This window comes from Tenrec ecaudatus, chromosome 10 (genome assembly GCF_050624435.1).
Source record: "Tenrec ecaudatus isolate mTenEca1 chromosome 10, mTenEca1.hap1, whole genome shotgun sequence".
NCBI classification, from domain to species: Eukaryota; Metazoa; Chordata; class Mammalia; order Afrosoricida; family Tenrecidae; genus Tenrec; species Tenrec ecaudatus.
In genome coordinates, this window is record NC_134539.1 from 85,082,881 (window position 1) to 85,108,623 (window position 25,743).

General features: G+C 54.7%; 1 protein-coding gene across 1 annotated transcript; it reads right to left on the reverse strand.

The window, feature by feature from the left end:
* Positions 1-4,199: 4,199 nt before the first annotated feature.
* ALOX12B (arachidonate 12-lipoxygenase, 12R type) lies at positions 4,200-15,800 on the reverse strand. Its single transcript, XM_075559124.1, has 15 exons — positions 15,654-15,800; positions 14,445-14,646; positions 11,450-11,531; positions 11,264-11,356; positions 11,032-11,154; positions 10,629-10,732; positions 10,128-10,300; positions 9,818-9,961; positions 8,739-8,942; positions 8,423-8,509; positions 7,914-8,083; positions 7,345-7,466; positions 5,200-5,300; positions 4,649-4,819; positions 4,200-4,379 (listed from the first exon to the last, which is right to left on the reverse strand). Exons 1-15 carry the CDS (start codon positions 15,798-15,800, stop codon positions 4,200-4,202), a joined length of 2,103 nt encoding a protein of 700 aa, XP_075415239.1.
* Between the last annotated feature and the right edge of the window lie 9,943 nt (positions 15,801-25,743).

Here is a 25,743-nt window from a genome sequence, read left to right on the forward strand (position 1 = left end):
TTCCTGCCTCCTCTTCTTCCTCCCCAGCTGTGTGTCCTTGAGCAAGTCACTCAACCTCTCTGTGCCTGTTTCTTAATCTGACCCTTGGGGTCCCTAAGAGTACCTGCCTGGTGTTCTGGAGGTTAAATGGCAAGCCCTCTGAAGAAATCTCAGCAAGTGGCATTAAACAGCAAAGAGCACACTGCCAGTGGTTTAAAGTCACCACTGAGTCTGCCTCGACTCCTGGTGACCCACACATCCCAGGGAAAACTGCTTCAGCGCTTGTTTTTTGCTTGTCTTATTAATTTTTTTATTCATTTTATTGGGGGATCGTACAACTCTTATCACAAACTATACATCCATCCATCGTGTCAAGCACATTTGTACATTTGTTGCCATTATCATTCTCAAAACATTTGCTCTCTACTTGAGCCCTTGGTATCAGCTCTTCACTTTTTTCCCTTTCCTCCCCTCCCCCATCCTGAACCCTTGATAATTTATACATCATTACTATTTTTTCATGTCTTACACTGACCGATGTCTCCCTTCACCCACTTTTCTGTTGTTCATCTCCCTGGGAAGGGGTTATATGTCGATCATTGTGATTGGTTCCCCCTTTCTCCCCCTACCCCTCCTGGTATGGCTACTCTCACTATTGGTCCTGAGGGCTTTATCTGCCCTGGATTCCCTGTGTTTCCAGCTCTTATCAGTACTCGTGTAAATGCTCTGGTCTAGCCAGATTTGTAAAGTAGAATTGGGATCATGCTAGTGGGGGTAAGTCAGCATTAAAGAACTAGAGGAAAGTTGTATGATTCATCGGTGCTTCTGTGAGGGTATGTTCAATTGTCTACAGATGGGCTTTGGGTCTCCACTCTGCCTTACCCTTCATTCACATTGATATGAATTTTTGTTCTGGGTTTTTGATGCTTGATACCTGATCCCATCAACATCTCATGATCCCACAGGCTGGTGTGCTTCTTCCATGTGGACTTTGTTGCTTCTGAGCTAGATGGCCACTTGTTTATCTTCAAGTCTTTAAGACCCCAGACGCTATATTTTTGATAGCTGGGCACCATCAGCTTTTTTCACCACATTTGCTTATGCACCCGTTTTGTCTTCAGCGGGTGGTGTTGGGAAGGTGAGCATCATAGAATGCCAATTTAATAGAATAAAGTATTTTTGCATTGAGGGAATACTTGAGTAGAGGCCAATGTCCATCTGCTGCCTTAATACTTAACATATAACTATGTACATAGATCTATTTCCCTATCATTATATATTCTATGCCCTCCTAGCCGTCAATTTTAGATCACCTGTAATCTGAATGGAAGCAGATCACCAGACCATTCCTTCCTTGGGACCATTGGATGGGCTTGAACTGCCAACCTTCCGGCGCACATGGCACAAATGTTTTGTGCCACCTCCCTGAGCGTTCAAACAAAACAAGCTCATTGTCATCACAGTGACCCTACAGGACAGGACAGGACTGTCCCAGTGGGTTTCCAAGACTGTGACCCTTTACAGGAACAGAGAGCGTCATCCTTCTCTGAGCAGCAGCGGGGGGGTTAACAGCCTAACATGTTACCCACCATGCCGCCGGGGCTCCTCTGAGCACCCCAAAACCAAATCCACTGCCACAGAGTCGATGCCAACTCATAGCGACCCTACAGGGCAGGGTAGAGTTCCCACGTGAGTTTCCCAGACTGTAACACTCTGTGGGAGGAGAAAGCCTGGTTTCAAACTGCTGGCCCTGTCCTTAGCAGCCCAACACCACTCACCCCACAGACGGCATCGCAACCTGGTTGGACTTTTCCTTCGCCTCCGCTGCCCTCACAGGAACCCTCCTTGGACAAACGTCTGACATTCACCCTAGTGGTGGCCAAGTCCTCCTGACTCCTGGCTTCTTTGTGCGTTCACCACCCCTACCTCCCGCTGCTGACCTGCTCCGCATCCTCAAGCACTGGGAGCTTCCACAGCCTCTGGCCAGGAGCCTCGCACTGGCTGCTCCTTGCTTCTCACCACATGGGACTCGGTACTCAGTAAGGCACCCTCAGCTCCATGAAATCTATCACTCTCCCGTTCTCCCTCCATAGCTCCTTCAGCCCAGAGAGGCAGGCCACCCCAATTCCTCCCTCCCTGCCTACCCACACACCGCTCCTTCAAGCCCAGCCTTTGAAGGGCTCAGCTGCGCACCCACAGCATGAGCTGCTGGTCCAGAGGACCCTCCTTCACCCCGATCCACACCCCCTTTGTGGGCCTTCCTGCTGAGATGAGCAGGGTGCCCTTGGAGAACTCAGGAACCCGTGAGGAGTCAGGTCCAGTCAGTGAGTCCCAACTCCGAGGAGCTTGCCATTGAATCCTTCCCTGGGACTCGTTGCGGCTTAACAGGCTGGTGTGTGAATGTCTCAGGGCCGGCATGAAGAAAGACCAGTCAAGAGCTGCAGATGGGGACTGTGGCCAGTAGGGAGCTCATGTTTGTCCAGTGGGGACCGTGCAACCCACCATGGCTGCTTCCAGATGCTCTGACTCTTTAAGAGAAACCAGGCATCTATGAAATAAATGTTGGGGAGTGATTCAACTTGAACAGGCCAACAAAACGCCTTGTCAGCGCACCAGAACACATCTGCAGACCAAAGCCAACTTCTGGTCCTCTGTGGGTACCCCTTGCTAGAGCTCTTGACCTCGGAGTCTAAAGGTCAGCTCTATAGGTCACCCTGTGGCAGAGGCTTATCTAAGGTATGTCAGTAATAGCACATAGGCCCTGGAACCCCTTGAGGGAGGGGGTGGGGCATCTCTGAGCAGTTTCTATTAAGCATCACATTCCCCACCCCCTAGCTGTAAGAGATCATTCAGCAAGTCACTCTGGCATTTCAAACCCACCAGGCGCTCCGTGGGAGAACAATGAGGCTGGCTGGCTGCTGGGGAAGATTGTAGTCTTGGAAACTCTGTGTGCAGTCAGGCCAGGTTGTGTGATGTGGATGTGCTAAGTGTGGAAGCAGAAGGAATGCAGGGGTGGGGCAGGGAAAGGACTGGGGGAGTCTCTGGCCCATTTTTATCACTGAAAGCAAAGAAGGTGTAGTGGGGATGTTCCTGCAAGAGGGGTGGGGGGGTGGAGGTGCTCAGGTTCCAAGCTGAGTGGAGGCTGAGGAAGGGCTCCTGGGACAAAAGGTCACTTGGAACTGGCGTGCTGGCCTCGATGTGATGTGATAGATGCTGGTGGGTGTGGCTTAAGGAAATGGCGGTCCTAACAGACAGCTTAGAGTAGTCTGGATTTTGAGGAGCAGGCCTGCAGTGGTAGAGGTTTCTTGTAGGTGGCATTGAAGCATCCAGCTCCCAGAGTGCTCCCATGTTGGGCCTGCAATCTCAAGGTCAGCAGTTCAAAGCTACTAGTCACTGTGTGGGGAAAAGATGAGACTTTCTGTCCTCTTTCAGACTTATGGGCTTGGGGGATTACAGGGACAGTTGGACCCTGTCCTGCATGGTCACAGGGAGTCAGAATGGGCTCTGGAAGTGAATTGTTTGCACTGCTTTGGTTTTCCAGAAAGTCAGCTCTGAGTCATGGCGAGCGGCCCATGTGTGTCTGGGTAGCACGGTGCTCCAAAGGATTTTTTTCAATGGCTGATTTTGGGGTGAACTTGAACTTCTCACCGTTTTCACCACTCAGGGACTCCATGGGGCCTGAGGGTGGTTTATGTCTCAAGGAGGATGCGCTTTGGGTGTTATTGATTGATGTTCTGCTGGGCTAAGATCCTTGGGCCCCCCAGGTGAGCAGGCTTTGGTGGACTAAGTGCCTAGGAAGATGGCTAGAATTGCTTTGGGTTGAAAGTTGCGGCCCTGGCCTCAGGAGCAGTGGAAGCCTCAGCCTTTCTTCCGCATCTCAGAGGCCACTGACCACCACCCAGGCAGGCACTTCCTGGAGAAGGCCCCGCTGCCTGCCTAGCAGTGCGCCTGGCCCAGATCTTGAGGAATATTTGGACCTGCCCCGACCCGACCCGCACCCCCCAGCCACAGAGGGGAGCACTGTTCTGTGAGCCAGCGCCCACAGTTCATCCTGACACGGCCAGCCCAGCCCTGCACCAACCCGCGCCCCAGTAAAACTGCCGTGCCAAGCACTGAATGCGTTTGACTTGGTTTTGGGTTTCTTGTTGCTTTTTTGTTTTCTTTTGTTTTTTGGAAAAGAGTTGGGTGAGGGCAGGTGCGGCGGCCTTGCAAAGGTCATCCTAGATAGAAATACTGTTCTCAATCATCACGGGGTCCAGGTAGTAATAGGGGATCGGGAGGCACTTGTTGCGCTGGCGGATGTTGAAGGAGATCTGGTTCAAGCGCTGGCGCAGGGTCTCCATGCTCCTGCGGGGCGCGTCCTCCACGAAGTGGATGTCGGGGAAGTGGCCCAAGGGCCTCTGGGGCCATGGAACAGGGAGATGAGCCAGGGCCATCCCCACCTTCCTGGCCCTCCAGGCGGACTAGCCCCCCCCCTCCTCTCCCCTCCATTCCCCCTCCACACACACACACACACACACACACACACACACACACACACGCGTGCGCGCGCCATCTTCCAGCAGCCCCTTTCCCTGGCCGCTCCCCATGGCAGACCCCGCAGCTCTGGCTGCATGAGAGCTCCCCAGGCTCCACATCCCTGCCCACCGCACCCCAGCGCCCCAGGCACCTTATCATCAGGTTCCCGGCTGAGAGTCCAGAGCACCAAGAGGATGATGCACGTGGTCTTCACATTCGGCAGCGTGTCCATGAAGACCTCCTCAGTGGTCAGCCCCTTGGCCTGCATGGGCGGGTTCCTCATGGACGAGGGGAAGTTGGGCATCCAGCAGGTGTACTCCAGCTGCGGGTAGAGCAGGAAGCGGGTGCCGGGTCACAGCACCCCAGGTCGGGCCACACTCACCCCATGCATCTGTGACGTGGACTCCTGCTGGAGCCGGTTGGGACTGGGCTGGGTTTGGAGCGGAGCTGGCTGCAGCAGGGGCTGCGCTGAGATTAAGGCTGGGGCTGAGGTGGGCAGTGGAAGTGGGGTAGGGTCTGAGCTGGGCCTGGGGCTGGGACTTGAGACCCAGATTGGGGCTAGACTAGGGACTGCAGTGGAAGTCAGTTTCAGGGAGCCTGGGGTTGAAGTGGAGACTTGTCTGAGACTGGTTGGCACTGGACTTGGGGTTGTGGGTGAGGTTGGGTTTGAGGTCATGACTGGCGCGAGGTGAGCATGGGTACCTGCCCTGTGTTGACAGCCGCGTGCTTGGCAGAGCAGGTGTAGATGACGATGGTGACATACCGGATCAGTTCAGGCACTGTGCGCAAGCAGGTGGGGAAGCCTGAGGGGTAGGGGTCGGCCCAAGAAGCGTCAGTCCAGCTCTGGTCCTGGCTGCCCAGCAGGGGGCACGGCCAAGCCCAGCTCACCCGGTCTTGCCAAGGCTCCAAGCGGCCACATCCATGCTGTCACCCTGCCTGCTTGGCCCTCCCAGTCACATCTCCTACCCCTAATCCAAGGCGCAGCCTCCAGTAGATCCAACTGGCCTCTATGACCGCTCCTGGGTGGGCCCTCGGATGCCTCCTCCAGCTTACCCAGGGGGTTCCCTGGTCCCAGATCTGGGGAAAGTTCTGGAAGGGCTTCCCTCTATGACAGTGGTTCTCAACCTTCCTAATGCCGAGACCCTTTAATGCAGTTCCTCGTGTTGAGGTGACCCCTGCAACCATACAATTATTTTCGTTGTTGCTTCATAGATGTCATTTTGCTACTGTGAGAAATCAGGCGAACCCTGTGAAAGGGTCGTTCGACTCCCAAAGGGGTTGCGACCCACAGGTGAGAACCGCTGCTCTATGGGAAGAATACTGGCTTTCCTGCCCCGTCCACTCCTCTCTGCCTCCCCATTTCTTGGGAAACTCTGGTCCCTTCCAGTCGATTTCTCAGCAGCTGGGCCCTGGCTCTCACACCTGCTTAACAGAGCTACACATCTCTTCCCTGCTGTCTCTCAAGAGAGGCTTGGTTGCCATGGTGACCCCAATTCTGAAAAAGGAACTCAATCAAAGGATCTTCCTCCCAAACCAACCCTTCTTCAAGGCCTCCCAGTTCAGGGAAAGAACCACTTCCCACCCCCAACCCCTGTTGTGAAAACCCAAACCCTGAGCCTCCCTCCCTCACCTTACTCTCTGTGGGAAACAGACACGGAGGGAAATATGACTAGGACTTATTCCCTAACTTATAACAGAGGGAATCTGGAAAGCTAGTAATCCACCGTCGGAAAGCCACCACTTTGGTAAAATAGAGATGAAGTCCAAGTACATGATCCTGCTTTAAATATCATTCCCACAGACTTTCTCCTAACCGCCCTGCTGCCTTAAAGTGAACACATGATTGGGTGTGTCTCCCTGTAGAAGCAAACACTCTTGTTATCTCCTCTCGCCTCGGCACCCATCCCCGCTCGTGTCTTCCCCCAAGGCAGGTAATAGGTTTCCTCCCCTGTGAGCTCAGGGACTTTACTGTGGTTACCCACCTTGTGACGTGTGTAACTCCTGAATATGCATGTTTTATGGCTATCTATAAATATCCCAAGACAGTAAAGACTTGCTCTCTCTCCTCCCACCTCCACGTGGACCACCCAGAGGGGCTGAGGTGAGCGTGTCACAATGCAATGTGTCTGACTCCTTTATTCTCTCTCCTATCTTCCATGACTTCACGATAGCCTTTAGCTATTATCGCCGTACAATTGCGCCCAGGGACCCTTTGGTTGTTAGGGACTGGTTTCCTCTGACAACTCTCCATTTCTAGAGTCCTCTACCCTGTCACCTCTAGCTCCCAAGCAGCTCGTGAGTCCTCTTCATGCCCATGACCTCCGCCTAGTCAAGCCCCTGTCCCCACCTCCCCTCTGTAACAAGACCCCAAGAGGTCTTCGGGGGTCAGGTGCAAACTGCTAAGTCCAACGCACACTGGGTCTCCCTTGGGCCTCCTAGGGGTCATTCCAAATTCCGACTCCACCAAGCCTTTCCCAGGCCGCAGCCTTAGCCCTGCCAGAAGCCTGCTCAACTCCCAGTGGAAGGTGCTGTACAGACTGTGACCAGATCCCTGGATTTGCCATGTCTTCCCTGGCTTCACGGCCTCTCTTCCCGCTGCTCCCACTCAGGATGCTTCCCAACCCCCCCCCCCGGGGGTCTAAGAGCCCCTTCCTGAAGATGTTAGATCGAGCTCAGCTTGAGATTCCCTGGGCTCTTACAGCCTACTCCTCAGGCTTCCCTGACACAATCCTTGGGACATGACATGACCTCCTTGAGCACACAATATGACAATATCCAGCCTGGGAGGACCCTGGGGCCCTGTGGCAGTGCTGTCCCAGCTGGGTGTCTTGGTGTCCAGGCCCATACCTGAGCTCTCGCGTCCCAGCATGCACTCCTTGAATATCTCCTGCACCCAGCACTGCAATTCAGGGTCACCCTCCACAGCTGCGTCACTTGGGTAATAGTAGGTGATGATCTCTGTCACATACCTGTGGGGGGGTGGGGGGGCGCCTCAGTTTGGACCCTCCTTCAGCCTTCCCCAGCCTTGCTGCTTCACCTACCTTCCCTCAGGATGCCCTGGTCTTGCTCAGGGTAGGTGGGCAAGACCTCTGGGGCAGAGGTGAAGAGAATTAATGGCCTGGCAAGAGGTACATCAGGAAGTACATAAAGCCCTCCCCATATAAAGATGAAGGGAGGTGCACAGAGGGCTGGCGGAGGTGGGCTGGGGGCTCAAACAAGGAAGGGCCCCGCAGGCTTCCTAAGTGATATCAGAGCTTGAGAGTGCATGTGACAGTCACAAAAGACCCCAGACCTGTCCCTAAGGCCACACCCCCTATGACACCTACCCAAGCACAGGTCCCTCCAAGTTCCTCTCCACCTCTCCCAACTTCCGGGTTTGACACCTTGAATGCTATTCCCTGTTGGCCCCAACTTACCTCTCCAGGGCATCCCACACAGCCAAGCAGTCATCACGGTAGTAATACTGGGGAAGGTCCTGGACCCCACGCTCCACAAAGTCATTGGGGAGGTAGAGGCTCTCATAGGTGATCTGTGACAGGGCTCGAACCATCACCTCGGCGAAGCCCTCCAGGCCCAGGGATGTCCCCTATGCAGGGGGAGGCAGAGCCTGGGGCAAATACTCCTCTCCAGGGGTCCTGCCTACCTCTGATCCCCTCCCCCCACCACACACTCAGAGCCAAGTGACTGTCCCTCTAGCCCCAGTCCTCCTTATCCCAGTCCCCGGGAGACCTGGCACTCCACACTGTGCATGCCAGGCTCTATCTCTGGGCCTTCTGGACAAAGCCCCCATCTTAACCACTCTCTTCCCTTCACCCCACCACAGGCAGGCTCTAAAGGCAAATGGGAAGTCCTGCTTGGAGTCTAGCTGCAAACACAGGGCAGAAGGAACTCGAAGGTCATGTCGGGGTGAGAATGGAGGCCTTACCCTGGCCGAGAGCCCCCCCTCATTGAGGAGGAGGGCCCGCCCAATGCTGTTGATCTGGATGGTGAATCGGGTGTGGGGGACAAGGAGCTGTGGGGAGAAAGCATGGGGGGAAGATAATGAGGGTACCCTGAAATTGCACCCCAAAAGGAGTTCAGCACTTCTGTGTCTGCAGCCCCAGCTTCTGTCACATCTGAAAAACCTCTCAGGAAGCCCTGGTTGGGGGTCCCCAATTGACTCCTCAGGTCTAGTAGGGGTCCCTGTCTCTGCTGGGTGAGGGCAGTGATCCCTGCCAGAGACGCCTCCCCCAGGTCCATACCTTATAGAGGGGGTGGCACATGGGGAGCTGCCGAATCATGGCCAGGCCGAAGGCCTCCGCCATGAGGTGGGTCTCCAGCAGGTGGGAGATGGCCTCGTGGCTATAGAACTCGGCGTTGCGCACCCACGTCTTGGCCAGCAGCCAGTCCCACTCGCAGTCACTGGGCAGGAAGATGGGGCAGTCAGGCCCGGGAGTCTGGCCGAGCTAGGGGTCAGGAAGAAGGGGGGCGGCGGTTACAGGCCCAGCGGAGATCCACACACAGGGTCAGCCGCTGCCACCCCCTGCCCATCTGTCCTCGGCACAGCCCGAGGCCTTTCTGCCCTCCCACAGTCACTGTTCCTGTAACACCGTCTACTAATTGTTCCCACTCCCATGTGGCCCAGCTCCCAAACTGCCTTCTGTGAGAAGCCTTTCCCACCTCACCCCCAAAGCCACCATTGGGATGTGCAGGGGGCGGGCTGCACAACTAACCAGCCAGGAGCCTTGGGCCGTGACCGCTCCCTCACCCCCACCCCCTGTGGGGGGGACTTTGGTCTGTCTCATCCTCACCTGCCTTTTTAGCCCCTTGAGCTCCCTCACCTTCCAGACCAGTCTCCCAAGGTGGCGGCTAAGTCAGATGAGCTCTATGTCCCTAACACTGACCTCCCAGGGGCTGACGTACCCAAGAGAGGGAAGGATGACGCCAACAAGCCAAGCTCCCACTACCAAGCACATTCCCACCTGCTCAGGTCTACACCTGTGCATACCGGGGCTGCTCAGGGCCCACAGCCACACACTGGGACCCGCAGACACTAACCCCACGGTTTGCAGTGGGCTATCCACCTGGGGACATGTGGTTTCCATGCAGGAGTCCCCATGGAGAGTGGCCAGGTCATACTGCCTGTCCCCTCCACCCCTCGCGCGACAGGGAACAGACACGCAGAAACACACAGAAAACCTTCAGCCCAGCCATGCACACCCCCTGCCTGGGGTGAACACGCAGGCACACACACAAGTGCCCCATGCGAGGACACACAGGTACCCAAGCCCCACTCAGATGCACATGCCCAGAAGCCCCTGAGCAGCCCACCCCTGGGCACCTGGATGGCAATGGGCATCACTCTGCATTCCGGGTCCAGGTAGAGCAGGCACAGGGGTGCACACTGGTGCTGCTTCTGACCGCTTAGCTCCACGGTGGGGATGCCCTCCAAGATGTAGTAGTCTGCCAGGTAAATGTTCCCCCTCTGAAAGGGAGGCATCATGGGCAGGTAGGTAGGCACCCAACACGGAGCACCTGTGACCCACCCAATGATAGGCTGGGGAGGTAAGGGTATGGGGGTGGGGGCCCCCTGCAGGGTGAGAGAAGGGCCTGCCAAAGAGGGAGGCAGGGAGGGGGAAGGAGAGTCTCACCTCCAGCTCAGCCTGCAGGCAGGTGCCTTCGGCCAGGAATGGCGCCACCATGTCATCTGTGACAGGGAACTTGTCTGGGATCCGCGTACAGCGGCGGATCACCGTCGGGTTGATGCCATTAAGGTACTGGTACCCGAAAAAGCTGTCCTCTGCCCAGTGTTCGGCTACGTACTCTGGAGGGGCGGCGCGGGAGGGTCAAAACCCGAGAGGCAAGGACCAGAGGCCCTGGGCCCCGGGAAACAAGGGGCGCCCAAGAGGCCTCTGGGAATGGTCCTAAGAACCCCAAACCTCTGGCGGAGCCCGCGGAGCCCAGGGCGACGTTTTCCAGGTGACCGCCAGAGGGCGCGCCCACTTAATTCGCCAAAGGCTTCCCCAACACCACCTGGTCCTTTAGTGCCTCAGCTCAGGTAGCCCTCCTGCCCCTCCACCGCGCCGCCGTCCTCCCACCAGGGTCCCGGACTCCCCCAGGCACGACTCGACTCGGAATGCCCCACCGCATACCAGAGGTGACAGTCTTGTGGGCAGGGAAAATTTTCTTAATGTCCTTCAGTCTCTTCCATGAATGTTTGCAGTCCACCAGGCCGCGGACCTTGAATGAAAGAGCCCTAGGAGATGGGAGTGGGGTGGGGGGGAGCGGGCGTGTCAGAGGCTGCCTGGCGCCCACGAGGCCCTTGACCGAGCGTCCCTGCCCCGTTAAGCGCCTGAGTCTCAGGGTCTCGGTCTATGTCTCCGGCTCTCAGGGTCTCCGGGTGCCTGGCTGTCTGGGCCTCTGGGTGCCTGGCTCCAGGCCTCTGGGTCTGCATATCTTTGCACCCCTAGGTCTTTTCAGACCTTCTGGACCTTCGGGAAGGTGGGGGTGCGGATGGAGCCGAGGGAGGGGAGCAGGGGGCCTGGGCGAACTCACTTGGGCCCCAGGCGCATGAAGAAGGAGGCCGTCTTGATGAAAGAGAAGCGCAAATTGGAGTTGAGAAACTTGGTGGCCTTAATGTTGATGAGGATGGGAAATCCCGGAATGTAGCCGTTCCACCTGTGTAGGGAAGTAGATCAGGCTGGGGCCGGGCACGAGGCATCTCTGCGAAGGGGCAGGAGCCTGGGTGACCACGGTGGGGCAAGCCCCAGAGGGGTGGGGGGCTTACTCGGGCCGGTTGGGGTTGCGGTGGCGCCGGACTGGAGGGCGGTAACTGGGGATGTGTACATAGTTGGGCAGGCCGGGAACGAAGACCCTCCAGCTGCGAAAGAAGCAGAGTCTGTGGGCCTGCAGGCCCGGCGGCACCACACTGGGCCCCACCCCGCACCCACGACCCTCCTTCCATCCCCCTCACTGGTAGAGCTCCTGCTTAGCCCTGATCTCCTCCTTTCTGTGGGCGAGGAGAATGGGCAGCGTGTCCTCCGCGGTGGTCTTTCCTGGAGGGGGGTGGGGGGAGACAGGCAAAAGGCGGCTCAAGGGCTGAGCCCCACTCCCACCCCGTAATCTGCCCCGCCCACTCCAGGGAAGCCCCTCCTCCTCCCAGGTCAGCTCTGCAGGGCACCGGCTGAAGGTGCATCTCCCCCAAAACTAAAAATAACTCATCCCAAAGCACTGCTAGTTCCAACGATTCGGGCTAAAGGTGGTGAACTACACTCCCATTTTTACAAGGTGGGGGGCCGGGAAACAGAGGCGGCAGGATTCGAACCAAGGGCCTTCAGCTTCTGAGTTAGCACACTGAGCACCCAGCGAAACCATACCGAGGTGATTCGGACTCAGAGGGTGGTTTCGAGACTGTAACTCTCCTGAGAGTGGAAAGGCCTGGCTTTCTCTCAGGGGTGGCAGGGGGTTTCAAGATCAGCAGTTTGCAGCCCAAGGCATGACACGATGCCTCCAGGGCTCCCCTTGGATGACCCCGCGGTCACTGATGAAACAAGCGACATGCAGGGGGTAGATTTCAGCTCCTGGCAAGCCCAGCCCCGTGGTGCAGAGTGGAGGTCTCTCGCTTGGTGGGTGATTGAACACCAGCTTTGGGGTTTTTCAAGGTCTCCCGGACCTGACACTGTTGATTGAGCCTTCTCAAAACCCTTTTGAAGAGCCCGGGGGTTGGGGGGGGGGTGGTTGCTGTGGGCTGGGCGGTGGTGGTTGGTGCTTCGAAGCCCAAAGCCACTTCCTTGGGAGAAAGATGAGGCTGGCTGCCTCTCTGAAAGCGAACCGTCTCAGAAAGCCTCTCTCTAGCACCATGAGACTTGCTAGCCATGCATTTGGCTTGGGAAATTCCTTGTAAACATCACCTCATGGGATCCTCACATCCATTGACTGGTTAACTCCATTTTACAGAGGAAGAGACCCAAGCTTGCTGTCCGGCCCCATGGTTCCCGCCCAGGTCCATCCTTGGCCCCCCCCTTCCTCATCCATCTGCGTCAGCCAATGCGTTGTGGGTGAGTGAGGCCCCGTGGAGTTGTGTAACACACAAACCCAGCTTGCTTTCATCCCCAGGGCGGGAGTCTCACTCCTTCGAGGGCCCGTGACTCAAGTCTCCTGTCCCTGTGTTGCATGGTAGCTGCCCCACCCAACCCCATTCCTGCTTGGCCGCCCAGCTTCATCCTGCTGGTCCCCTGCGTCCACGGCCTTCAGACCAATCACCCTGAGAGGAGACTCTCCTTCCCCAGTGACCCGCTGGTCTTCCAGCCCCACCCTGTCCCAGGTCAGCTGCCTTCTACCCCTTGCCTCTCCCTGGGCTGGGGCTCCTTCCAGAGAAGGCCCTAGTCACAGGACAATGACGCCTGGGAGAAAGAGCTTAGATGCAGGGAACTGGGGACCATGGCTCCTGGGGCCTCCTCTCACTCACCTCAAGGTGAGATGGGGGCAGGGATAAGCAAGAATGGGCCTCCAGGGGAGAACAGGCCCATGTAGTGCCACATAGTGGAAAGGTGACCCAAGTCCCCCGAGAAAAGCTGCCCAGGAACCCAAGCCCTGTCCCTTCCCCATAGGAGCCAACCAAGTTCTCGGGAACCGGTCAGGAGGTGACCACAGAGCAGCCAAGCTAACAGTTTGTGTCAGTGACAGGACATCCTACTGGACTGGGCCTGATTTTCAGTAGATCGAGGGATTCCTTCTGAAGTACATGAAAGAAGCTCCACTGGGGCAGTGGGTTACAAGTTGGGCTGCTAATCACAAGGCCAGGAGTTCAAACCTACCAGTTACTCTGGGGAGAGAAAGATGAGACTGTCCGCTGCCTTAATTGGAGACCCTGAAGGAGCGGTTCTACTCCATCCCAGGGGATCCCTGGCTGGTCACTTGGTTTGGTTTGGGAGTAAGGAAGTCCCTGGTGCACTGGTTATCCTACTTGGCAGCTAATGAAAAAGCCGGCTGTTCATGACCACCCAGAGGTACCTCGGAAGAAAAGCCTGACAATCGACTTCAGAAGCACAGACACCCTGAACACCTTCTTGGAGCACAACTTTACTGTGAGCCATATGGGGTCCCCATCACCGTCACTCAAAATCAACTCATCTACACCTGGGCTTGCGGGCGGGGGGGGGGTGTTTGTTTTTCAGAATAGCCCCAGTTGGGGAAATAAGGTGTCCTACCCGCGTCACAAGGAATTCTCTGGACCAATAAAGCATCCCTTCCATCTAAAATATGCTCAACGAGAAAGCCAAGACTTCCTGAGAACGTCCAAGACCCTCCTAGAGCGTCGGGGAGAACTGTTGAAACCCCAGTGCTTCCTGAGATGGGGCTTTCCACTGCTGCCAACCAGCGACAGTCTCAGAAACCCCCAGGGCAGCTCTTCCCTGCCCTGGAGGGTCACCATGAGTCCGGAACGGCTCAGGGGCAGGGAGAGAATGAAAGACATCATTTGGAATGATGGGGCACTCCAGGAGACGGGGCCTCCTGGGTCCTCCAGGGGTGCTAACCGAGTCCTGTTGGAGTGCTAAGGCATCTTGTCTGAGTTACAGGGCATTTTATCAGTCTTGCACCTACAGGACACGAGAGACCCTGAGAGTGCCAGGCAGGGCACCCTATGGGCATCCAGTGGAGGAGGGGTGCACAAACAAGAGTGAACTCCTGAACCCCTGTCCAGACAGCTGCTGGGGTCCCAAGATGAGCCCTGAACCCCCCACGCCTCTGCTTCTCCAGTTTCCAACCCTTGGGCAAGTAGCAGGACTTCTGGAGACCCCCTGGTGGCACTGCCACCTGGAGAGCCAGGAGGGTTGACAGTGGGTGACCCAGGCCTTTCTCCCGTGTATGTGTGTGTGTGTGTGTGTGTTGGGGGGGGGGGGTGTTCACCCCAGAAGATGGCCGCTGGAGCGGCGAAGTCTTCCAGCATGGAGGGAGTGAGGGCTCACCTGTGGCCTCCCGAAGCGCCAAGGTCCCGTAGCCATCCATCCACTGGTAGGCAGGGAAGTGAAAGATGCGGCCGTTGGGGGTGCAGATCTGCACGTAGTTGCAGTACCAGGAGTTCTTGGGGAAGAAGGAGCGCTCCTTGTACAGGCGGATGAGGATGAGCTCGCCCAGGTCCTGCTGGCAGTGTACCGTGTACTCGTCCACCTGGGCAGGGCACAGGGGTGGCTGAGAGAACAGGACTGGACCCTGGCTCTGTGGGCACCCACTAACCTGGCCCCTCACCCAGGCCCTGCTCACCTAGGTGACTGAAGGTCATCTCCTGTTTGGAGACTGATGGTCTCCAAGTGGACAGGGGACGGGGAGGTAGGACATTGGGAAGATGACTTCTGGCCCCTCCAGCCTGGATGTCCCCTGCTGGGCTCATCCAGCCCCCTTTCTCCTCTACTTCCCCATCTCTGGAGGACGCATGCTCTCCCTTACTCCCTTACTCCCTCCTCAACCACCTGAGGCAGCAATGCTGTGCAGTCCCCCAAGAGGCAAGTGTCTGAAGGGAGACGGTGGGTTTCAAAGCCTCCTGAATGTTCTGGGCTCATCAGCTCCGGAGAGGTGATCCAGCCAGCCCCATTGATCCACGAAGATGTTGAGCCTCAGAAGAGGCCTTTGGTGGCCAGAATGACCCATTCAGAGACCGCACAACAGCAGGGGGGTGGGCCTGACTGCAGATCAGGATGGAGAGGCCAGCCAAGGATGCCTCTCATCTCAGAGCAGACTGGTCCCCACTGGCCAGGCTGGTCTAATGCCATTGTAAGTCACAGAGAATCCAATGCAAATGTCAGCCAGTTGTGATGTAACTTAAATTAGCAGAGTCAGAGTGACAGAAAGAGAGATGGGGAGGGGGAAGAGGGAGGAGGGATGGGGGAGAGGAAGAGGACAGGGGTTGAGGGAGGAAGAGAAACACTGAGAAAGGGGCAGGAGGAGAGGTGAAGAATGGCTGAAAAGAGGTGAGAGAGGGTGAGCCACGGAGGAAGAAGAGGATGTCTTGGAGACCCCAGAGTGGGAAGGGGATAAAGAGCCAGATCTAGGGTGAGGGGTGTCCCCCTGGGACTCTGCTGTGCCCGGGCCTCTCCAGTCTCTCCTGGCCATGATCTGGTCCTCAGGTCCCTGCACACACACACACACACACACACACACACACACACACACACACTCACCGCCCCAGTTGCAAAGTCTCTTCCAAAGTGGTTCAGCTGCTGCTTGTGGCTCTCTCCCTCGGTCCCCACAATGATGAGCGAGATGGAGTCCAGTGTCCCCGACATGAGGTCACTGCCCGTGGCCACCTTGACTTTGTAGGTGGCCATGGCTATTCTTCAGGATGCAGTGTGGGGCTCAATCCCGGACACTGTTGGGGAGCCACACTGGAGTCCAAGCCAAGCCAGATGCAGAGCAGCAGATGGGCCAGCCTCCCAAAGTGGGGTGTCACACACAGGTGACAGCCTACAGCCAGGGGAAGTTGCTGCCCTGGCTGGCTTTGAGCAGAGGCAGGCAGGCAGACAGGTGGGGCGGGGCCAGTCGTGGTGGAGTGACTGAGTCTGGGTTCCAAGACCTCTGGGAGCTGGCAGGGAGGCTACAGCTCTCTCACGCAGGGTGCTGGGCCAGTCTCTGAGAGGGCGGAGAGAGATGCCTGGGATGAAGGTGTCTTCAGGGTGGGGAAGCCAGTCCATCCTGAGCCAGGGCCCCAGGGACGTTGGGGGAGGGGACTGGGCGGGGCCTCCAGATCTTTATCAGTCTAATAAGCTCTTTCTTCCTGCCCACCCCTGTTGGCTATACCTATGGCTCCCCAGCTAAACAGGGCCACAGGCTAGGGGTGACCTGCATTAGTTCCAGGGGCCCTAGTGGGTGGGAGTTGGGGGAGGGGTGGCACACACTTGCTCTCAGGGTGGCCTGTGCCTAGCCATTCCTCTTTGGGAAGTGGGGTCCACAGTGGCTTTAGCAGAAGGCTGGTTTGTCTTTCTGCTCCAGGGCCCAGAGTCTGCCACAGGGAGGCTAGTGAGGACTGAACCTCAGGCTGAGAGACCCCAAGAAAACAAGCCAACAAGCAAACTCCCTGCCATTCAGTCCACTCCGACTTACCGTGAACCCACAGGGCAAAGTGCAGCTGCTCTACTCTTTATAGGAGTAGAAAGCCTCATCTTTCCCCCTCTGGACGGTTGGTGGTTTTGAACTGCTGACCTTATGATTAGCAGCCCAGCACATAACTGCTGGGCCACCCGGGCTCCTTAGAGACCACATAAATGCTAGGAAACTTGGGAGATAATTTAGGAAAAGGAGGGCAGGAAGAGGAAGGGATAATCTACTGCTTCGTGTAGGCTAAGGGAGCCTCCGGATTGCAGACAAGCTCAGGAGACAATTGGGGTGAAATTAGAGGGATAAGCTAACTCAAGTGGATGTGTCTGAAACCCGTAGCATGGATGAATCTTAAAAACATGCTGAGAGGAATAAGTCAACCACACAAAAAAAGCATTATATGATTACACTTAATCTGGAATCCCCAGAATCAGACAATGTTTAGAGGCGTCATATGTCTTGCTTACAGATGGCAGAAGGGAAGGCGAAAGAGGGAAGTAGTGCTTAATGAGCCCTGGTTTTCTGTGGGTTTTCTTGTGATGGAAAAAAATCTGGAAATGAATAATAGTAACAGTTGAACAACACAATGATCATAATTAATGTCACTAAATTAGACAAAAAACATGCTGAAATGGCAAGTGGTTATTATATATATCTATATGGACCACATTAAAAAAGAATGGATAGCTAAGGTGTGGTCTGTTCATACAATAGAATTCTACGCAGCAGTTCTTAAAATGCAAGCTAGAGACCTGGCCAAGTTCACCAAGATTCAATTGCGTGAAAGAAGCCAGACACAAAGGAGCTAATGACTCCATTCATCTGAGGGTCCAGACCAGGCCCAGCTATGCGACATTTATAAAAGTCAGCACACTAGGGCAATGGGGATAAGCCGGTGTGAGCGGGATGGAGCTGGGAAAGTGGAGACTGCCTTGTTGTGTGCTGGCAGTCAGGCCAATTCTGGCTCAGGGCTACCTTCTATGATCCAGCAGAGCTGCCTCCTCGAGGTTGCCTAGACTGACACGATTACAGGGACAAGTAGGCACATCTCTGCTCTCGCTGAATAGCTGGTGGCCTTAGAGTTAGCCATTGAGCACGGTGGGGGTACAGAGAGTACTTTATAAGTTTTACTGTATCAATGTTGTCATTAATTTTCATGAAGTGCACCCAAACTCCAAATGGGGGCGGGTGGGAAAGGAAGAAGTTGCGAAGAGGATTTGAGGTGAAGGTAGACTCCGGTTGGGCTCCACTGGAAGTGAATTTGCTGGCAAGCGGAAGCAAACCAATGCGGGGAGTTTGGGAAATAAACCTGGAGTGGGCTGGGGGTGGGGGAGCAAGCTTCTGAGAGAAACACCGAAGCAGCCGAAGCCAGAGGAGCAAGGGGAGCCAGGGGAAGGGCTGGAGCTGTGTCTGAGGTGGTGTTGGCTCAGGTGAGGAACAGGGAGGCGTGAGGGCCCCAGTTGGACCCAGGGAGAGTGAGGAGAGAGTCACGTTCCTGTCCCGTGGTGGTGCTGGACCTGCCCTCCCTCCTCCCTCCTCCCAGGGGCAAACTCCTGCCAAGCAGGAAGCATCAAACCATGTTTCCTCCCTGGTGGCACCATGGAGGGAAGGTCACAGTGTCTCAGGCCACGTTGTGGCCAAAGGGAGCTGGGTCTCCAAGATAAAGAAAAGATTCCAGTGGGTTCCTAGCTGTGTTGGGTGATGAATGGGGACCAGATGGCAATTGGGAATAGGGTTGTGGGTGGAGTGAGGAATCAGTGGATCTTCTCTGGATTCAAATCTGCTCAAATCAGTTGGGAATAAAACCTGGCAGTGGCTCCTTGTTGCCTTGGGAATAAACAGCACCCACCCTTTCCCATGGACTTACTACCTCAGTGGCCTCACCCACCCACGTCTCCCCCTGACTCTCTTCTGCCTTTTATCCATCCATCCAGGGACATTGAGTACATGAGCCCCTACCATGTGATGGGCACCGAGGGAGGCCCGGAGACTATCTGTCACGTACCCATTGCAAGCCTCTGCCCTCATGGGGCTTACAGTCTAGTGAGAGAAACAGACCATCTTAGCTTGGGATCACACCAAGGAGGTAGTGCGCGACACTGTGATACACAGCCACAACTTGACCAAAAAAGGGCTCCTGGAGAAGGGGACTCTGGTGCAAACTCAAGGAAGTGAGGCCAGCCTCTTCCCACCACAGAACCTTGGCAGTCACTGTCCCTGCACTGCCTCTCAGACCTGGTGAATCCCTGCTCTTCCTTCAGAATGCGCCCCCAAAGCGGCTTCCCCAAGGACAGGCACATCCCGTTTTAATGGCTCTCATGGCACTAGATCTGGGATGCCTGTCTCTCTCCTGACTAGAGACTGCTCCGGGTTTCTTTTTTTCCTCACTGCCGGGCCCAGCACCTACAGGCAGTCCCCCAGGTGGGCTGGGCTGGGGATGAGGACAGCATGAGAGTGATGTTTCCAGTCCTGAGTCAATGATGAGATTAGAGCGAGGGGGGAGGGGGAGCTTGGGGAGGAGAGTGAGAGTAGAGTGGGGTCAGGGAGGGACGTGGAGGAGGGTGCTGGGGTAAGGAGAAGACTCAGGATGGGAGTCAAGCCTACACCCAGATGATTGGCAGGGCACAGTCCTGTCCTGAGTCACGAGGCTGGTCAAGCCTCCCCTCCTGGGCTCTGCTTAGCCACCCTCAAGCCTTCCATGGGGATGCCCAGAGCCTGAAACACCTCTTGAGATGCAAATTCCATGCAAACTCCCCCTCAAACTGTCCCCACAGGGCGGCTGAGTCACCTCCAGTGAAGTACAAGGTGGGGGCTGTGGAGTGGGCAAACTGAGGCTCAGACAGAATTAGGGTTTGGGGAAACTCCTCCCCCAGGTCCAGGGGAAGCTGTGTGAGAGGCCCACCCTTGGTCTTTTTTCTTTTTCATTGTCATTATTGTTCAGGTGGTAGTTTATATATTAGGGTTTTTTTTCCCCATTTAATAATGTAGACCCACTCTGTTTTAAGACATCCACATCTGCCACAATCCCCTCCCACTTCCTCCCTGATTCTCTTCCTGGCTTCCATCCCTCCTTCTTTTCTGCCTGTCCTTCCTGTCTTCTGAACTTTAATGTGGGCATGCGCTACCCTTTGGGTCTCCTGTGGTGGATCGTACTGAGTTCACACGAAGAAAAACCTGTTCCCCAATGAGATTCACAAGTAGAGGTTGGGATCCTGCCATGCAACGGATATCTTGGACATAGCCTTTCCCTGTCATCGTTTGGCAAATCCCATCTCCCGAAAACAGTGTGTGGGACTCTGCAAATAAGGTGCTGGTGGCCCCAACAAGGGAATTGGACAGTTTGCTCATAATCCAAGTAAGGGGTAGCATGCACCATGTGGGGGGATGGAACTCTCCTCAGGGGGATGGTCAGGCTTGCCATCAAGAAAAGCTCAACCGCAGGAGCCGTCTCAGAGGTGGGAAAAGGGGTCTCGCTATTCCAAGACAGCTCTATTGTCTGACTGAAAGCTGATCCCCAGAAAGGGTTCTCTTTCAAGCTTGAAGGGTGTCTAAGGGCCAGAGTCTTTTGGGGGGTTCCACTAGTCTCTATGAGACCCAGTAAGATCAGTCTTTTATATGATTTTGAATTTTGTTCTACATTTCTGCCCCCCTCCGCTCCCACCATCCTCTGTCCACTACTTTCTACTGCCGTCCTGACCAGCACTCACTGTCAGTAGTGAGAGGCGGGCACCAGCTACTTCTGGTTAGCACCCATCAGAGGCTGTGGTGGACATGATCCTTTGGACTTAGTGTTGCCTTGAGTCTTGGATGTCCTCCACGCTAGAAGATGGGGAGTGGGTGCATAAGCAAATGTGGTGAAGAAGGCTGATGGTGGCCGGCGATCAAAAGATATATCATCTGGGGTCTTAAAGGCTTGAAGGTAAACAAGTGGCCATCTAGCTCAGAAGCAACGAAGCCAGCATGGAAGAAGCACACCAGCCTGTGCGATCACGAGGTACCGAAGGGATCAGTTATCAGGCATCAAAGAACAAAAATCATATCATTGTGTGCCCACCTCCCTGATACAATTGCTGAAGACAAATGGGTGCATAAGCAAATGTGGTGAAGAAAACTGATGGTGCCCAGCTATAAAAAGATATAGCATTTGGGGTCTTAAAGGCTTGAAGGTAAACAAGCGGCCATCTAGCTCATAAGCAACAAAGCCCACATGGAAGAAGCACACCAGCCTGTGTGATCACGAGGTGTCGAAGGGACCAGGTATCAGGCATCATCAGAACAAAAAATCTTATCATAGTGAATGAGGGGGGGAGTGTGGAGTGGAGACCCAAAGCCCATTTGTAGGCCACTGGACATCCCCTTCTGGAAGGGTCTCAGGGAGAAGAAGAGCCAGTCAGGGTGTGATGCAACAACAATGAAAAATACAACTTTCCTCTAGTTCCTAAATGCTTCCTCCCCCCTACTATCATGATCCCAATTCTACCTTACAAATCTGTCTAGACCAAAGCATGTACACTGGTACAAATAAGAACTGGAAACACAGTGAATCCAGGGCAGATGATCCCTTCAGGACCAGTGGTGAGAGTGGCAATACACTAGGAGGGTAGAGGAAGGGTGGGGTGCAAAGGGGAAACCGATTACAAGGATCTACATGTGACCTTCTCCCTGGGGGTCAGACAACAGAAAAGTGGGTGAAGGGAGACATCAGACAGTGCAAGATATGACAAAATAATAATTTATAAATTATCAAGGGTTCATGATGGAGGGGGGTGCAGGGAGGGAGGAGAAAATGAGGAGCTGATGCCAGGGGACTTGGGTGGAGAGTGGATGTTTTGAGAATGATGAGGGCAATGAATGTACAAATGTGCTTTACACAATTGATGTATGTATGGATTGTGATAAGAGTTGTATGAGCCCTTAATAAAATGATTTTTTTTTTAAAGATGGGCTGAGAGCGAGCCCAGGGGTAGCAGAGATGCAAGATGGTGATGCAGAGAAGGATGGTGTCAGCATACGTCTCAACCTCCCTCCCCACAAAGCTGCCTCCTTGCCGCGGTGTAACTCACTGTCCATAGGTCTCCTCTATCCCATTCCTATAAACCCCCACCCCCCAAAGCAAGAGGATTGGCTCTGGGTTTGAATGGGGATCAGGTTCCTGAGTAACACAGAGGTGGGATGAAAAGGTGGGGATTTGAGTGTTTGGAGCTGGGGCTGGGTTCGGAACGTGGACGTGGTTAGGCATGAGGATGTACCTGGGGCACTCCCAATTAACTACCAAAACGTGGTTACATGACTCCTGAGAGGTGCTCAGTTGGGCTGAAGAACTGGTTCTCCTGGGCCAGGGGTGGGACCTGGTAAGCAGGAGAGGTCTCTGGGAGGGATTAGAGCTCAGCTGGATTGGTTCACGATGGCCACCCACGCAGGAGGCCTAGTCCTCACGACTCGACTCGGGCATTTCCACTGCCTTGCCCCCACCCCATGCCCGGCATGACAAGGGACAGCCCTAGGGCCCCACCCAGTCCTCAGGACACAGAGGGAAGAAAAAAAACCAAATCAGGTCACTCCACAAGGATGTGTATTACTGGCCTTCTGTCATCCCCACTGTCAGCCCCTTCCAGCATTCTCTCTGGCCTCCCCTCTGCTTCTTGACCCTGCAGGGCCCTTGCTTGGTCCTTGGTCTCTCTAATGCTGTCTTCATCTCCCACAGCTGCCACACAACAGAAATACCACAAGCCGGTGGCTTTCCTGAACAGAAATGTATTTCCCACGACTCAGGGAGTTCAAGTCCAAGTTCAGAGCATCAGCCCTCGGAGAAGGCTTCTCTGTCTATTCTTGTCTTCCCTGTCTCTTTCCATTTCTCTTCCTCAGTTCCAATCTCCATTCGCCCTTCCTCCTTTCCGTGGTGCCTCCCCCGATCTGATCTCTCTCAAAAGTGATTGGTTTAAAACACACCCCAGGCTGATAGGATCGCGCGGACAGAACACAGAAAGCCTGTTCCCCAATGAGATGATGCTCACAGGGAGAGGCTTGGGCTTCTGCCATGCAATGGACATCTTGGATCTGGCCTTTTCAATCGCGGGTTTGTAAATCCCATGGCCAAATAAGGTACTTGTGGCCCACCACAGGGATCAAACACCTTCCAAATAAGGTGTGTGGCATGGTGGTGGTGGGATCGTGACAATAAGGTGGATGGAACTCTCCGGAGGAGACTGGTCAGGTTCGCCATCCAGAAAGGCTTAGCGGGAGCCATCCCGGAGGTGGAAACGGGACCTCCTCGCAATTCCAAGAAGGAAGAGCCAGCAATGGAGTGTGTCCTTTGGACCGAGAGTCCCTGGACTGAGAACCTCTGAGCCAGAGGAGACAGAGAGCTTCAACACTGGAGATGTTACATGAGACAGAGAGAAGCAGTGGCAGAGAGACGGGCACACAGAGCTAGCAGGCTGGCACAAGATGGCACAGGGGGCTTCCTAGGCTACAGAGTGAGGTGGCTACAGTAGGGGTGCCAACCAACAGATCGAGAAAGCTCAGTGGCCTGCAGCAGAGGCTTACAGGTTGACATGCCTCTAGGTGCTTACTGGCATAGTGAAAGAGCAGAGGTCAGGCCAAAGGGGCTGAGGGGCAGAGGGACTGAGAGCCAGAGAGAGGCTCACTTAGGGGATTGGCTAAAAAGAGGCTCTTCTGATTGAAGAACTGTATCCTAAGTCATTCCTGATCCTGACTTTTAGCCTGTGACTTCTCAAATAAACCCTTTCATTGTGAGTATTCTCTGGGAGTTCTATGTGGTGTGACCATCGCAACACATTATCAAACCAGCAGAGGATGGGGGTGCCATGAGGGGCCAGCTGGCGTCTGCATTGGTAACAGGGCTGCAGAGAGGAGATACGTCGGACCCCCATCTCAGAGGCACCCCCTTGCCCCTTGTGGCCTTAAAGGAGGTCAGATGGCCCACCATGCTGATGCTAATCTCCAACTAACATGTATTTACAGGGAGATGCAATTCCACCCACAACACCTTCCCCAAGCACTTTCAAGAATGCTTCATTTTCATCGTCCAGGTCTCCGCTCATGTCACCCCTTCACTCCCTGACCACCCTTCAAAGCCTCCTCTGCACCCCTGCACCCCGATCCATGCTAGCAGGCAAGGATTGCTCCCCCACCGCACTTCACACCATCCGACCAGTTCAATTCGTTCTCATTTCTCTTCTGTCTCACCACTAGAAGCTAGTGGAGGCAGGGAGCATGCCTGGCCAGCTAGCAGCTGTTTCCTGGCAGCCGGGACAGTGTCAGGGATACCGGAACTGTGAAGCGGACAGATCCTCACTCGACTGTCAACACCGGTGGGGACTTTCCAGATCTTTCCATCCCTCCCCTGTCTATGACAAATCCAGGCCACAGAGTCTGAGGGACTTGCTCCGGGTCCAGCAGAGCCTGGTGGCTTTGCTGAGGAAGAGGGTGGCATGTGCCGCATTGATGGGAAGCACAGCGGGGCTCAGGCAGGCAGGGGAAGCTTGCTGTCGGACAGTTTGACGTGAGCACCTGGCCAGGCTGTGTCTGTCCCTCCAGTACGTCTCCTTGTGCTCGGCCCTCATCCTTCTCTCTCATTCGGGGCCATTTTTAAGATGGGTATGTCTTCAAATGCTAACTTTGGTGCAAGCCCAGGGGTGTTGCTCCTTCCTGGGCTACAGGCTGCCTGGAGGACCCCACATGATTCTAACACATGGTAACGTGCTAGTCCCTGGATTCTAAATCAAGGTTTAAGGTGCCCTAGCATCTAGCTGCTACCTGTCACAAGGTGGCGCCTCTGGTACTGCTTCTTGTTGAGTGGAGTGGGCTCCCGGGTTGATGGAGGCTTGCTCTTCCTGCTCCCTCTGGACGGAGACCAGGTTGATTGCTTGTCCTCTTTGTCTCTTACGAAGGAGAGAGGGAGCTAAAACCCACACGTACAAGCATGAAGAAATGTTCCAAAACTGACGGTGGAGATGATTGTACAACTCTTCTTGATGTAATTGAACGATCAAATTGTATGACGGGTAAATTATATGCCAATAAAACTCTTGGAAAGAAACAAGAGAGGGAGGGAGAGGACCAAGCACACAAATCCATTCTGCGTCCTTAAAACATAGCTTTTCTAGAGTAGATCTAATCTAAAGTCTATCATTCCATTTCATCTACCCAGATATTTTATTTAAAAACAAAACAAGCAAAACTCCTCGTTGGTGTCAAGTGGATGTGGACACATTACCCTATAGGTCAGGGTAGAACTGCCCTGTGGGTTTCTCAAACTGTAACTTTTTAGAAAGCTATGTAAGAAGCCTCCTTTTTCTCCTGAAGAGCATCTGGTGGTTTCGAACTGCTGACGTTGTGATGAACATCACCATGACACCACCAGATTACGGTTATGTAGACCACACAAGCACTTGCAGAGATTTAAAACCTCTTCCTTGTCCTCGAAGGAGAAAGACGAGGCTCTCCACTCCTGTAAAGAGTTTCAGTCTTGGGAGCACACAGGGCCAGTTCTGCTCTGTCCTAGGGGATCGCCATCAGTCGGAATCGCCTTGATGGCAATGAGTCCCTGGCCTTTCCTCCTTTCTCAAGCAATTGATGGTCACTTCCCAGGGCTCACCTAAACGTCAGCAGGCAGCCTTAGCTTAGGACCAACATGTCCCAGATAACAGCTGTCCCTCTTACTGCATTTGAGTTGGCTCTGCCTCATGAGACCCTAGTGCATAACAAAAAATAGAACGAAACGCTGCCTGCTCATCATCTTGATGATCACTGGCATTCTGAGCCTCCTGAGTATTGCCAGGCAGGTGTGGGAAGTCCTGGTGCTGTAGTGGTGGAGCAATATCAGCAGTTCGAAATCACCAGCCTCTCCTTTGCAGAACCATGAGGCTTTCTATTCGAGGTTTAGTCCTGGAACCCCATGTGGGTGGTTCAACCCTGTCCTGTAGGGTCACTGTCAGCCAGAATCAACTCCGTGGCAGTGCGTTTGGTTTTAGGTATTTCCAATGATTGGGAATGTCTTAGTCCTTTGAGTTTGTTCAAAATTTAACCCGATCTGGTGATTCAGGGGTGAAGGTTTTGGCTTGGACCTATAGGTGAAATCCATATAAACATGTCACAGGCACAACGGCTGGAGCCAAAGCGGGTGAACAAGTAAATGTGGTGAAGAAAGCTGAT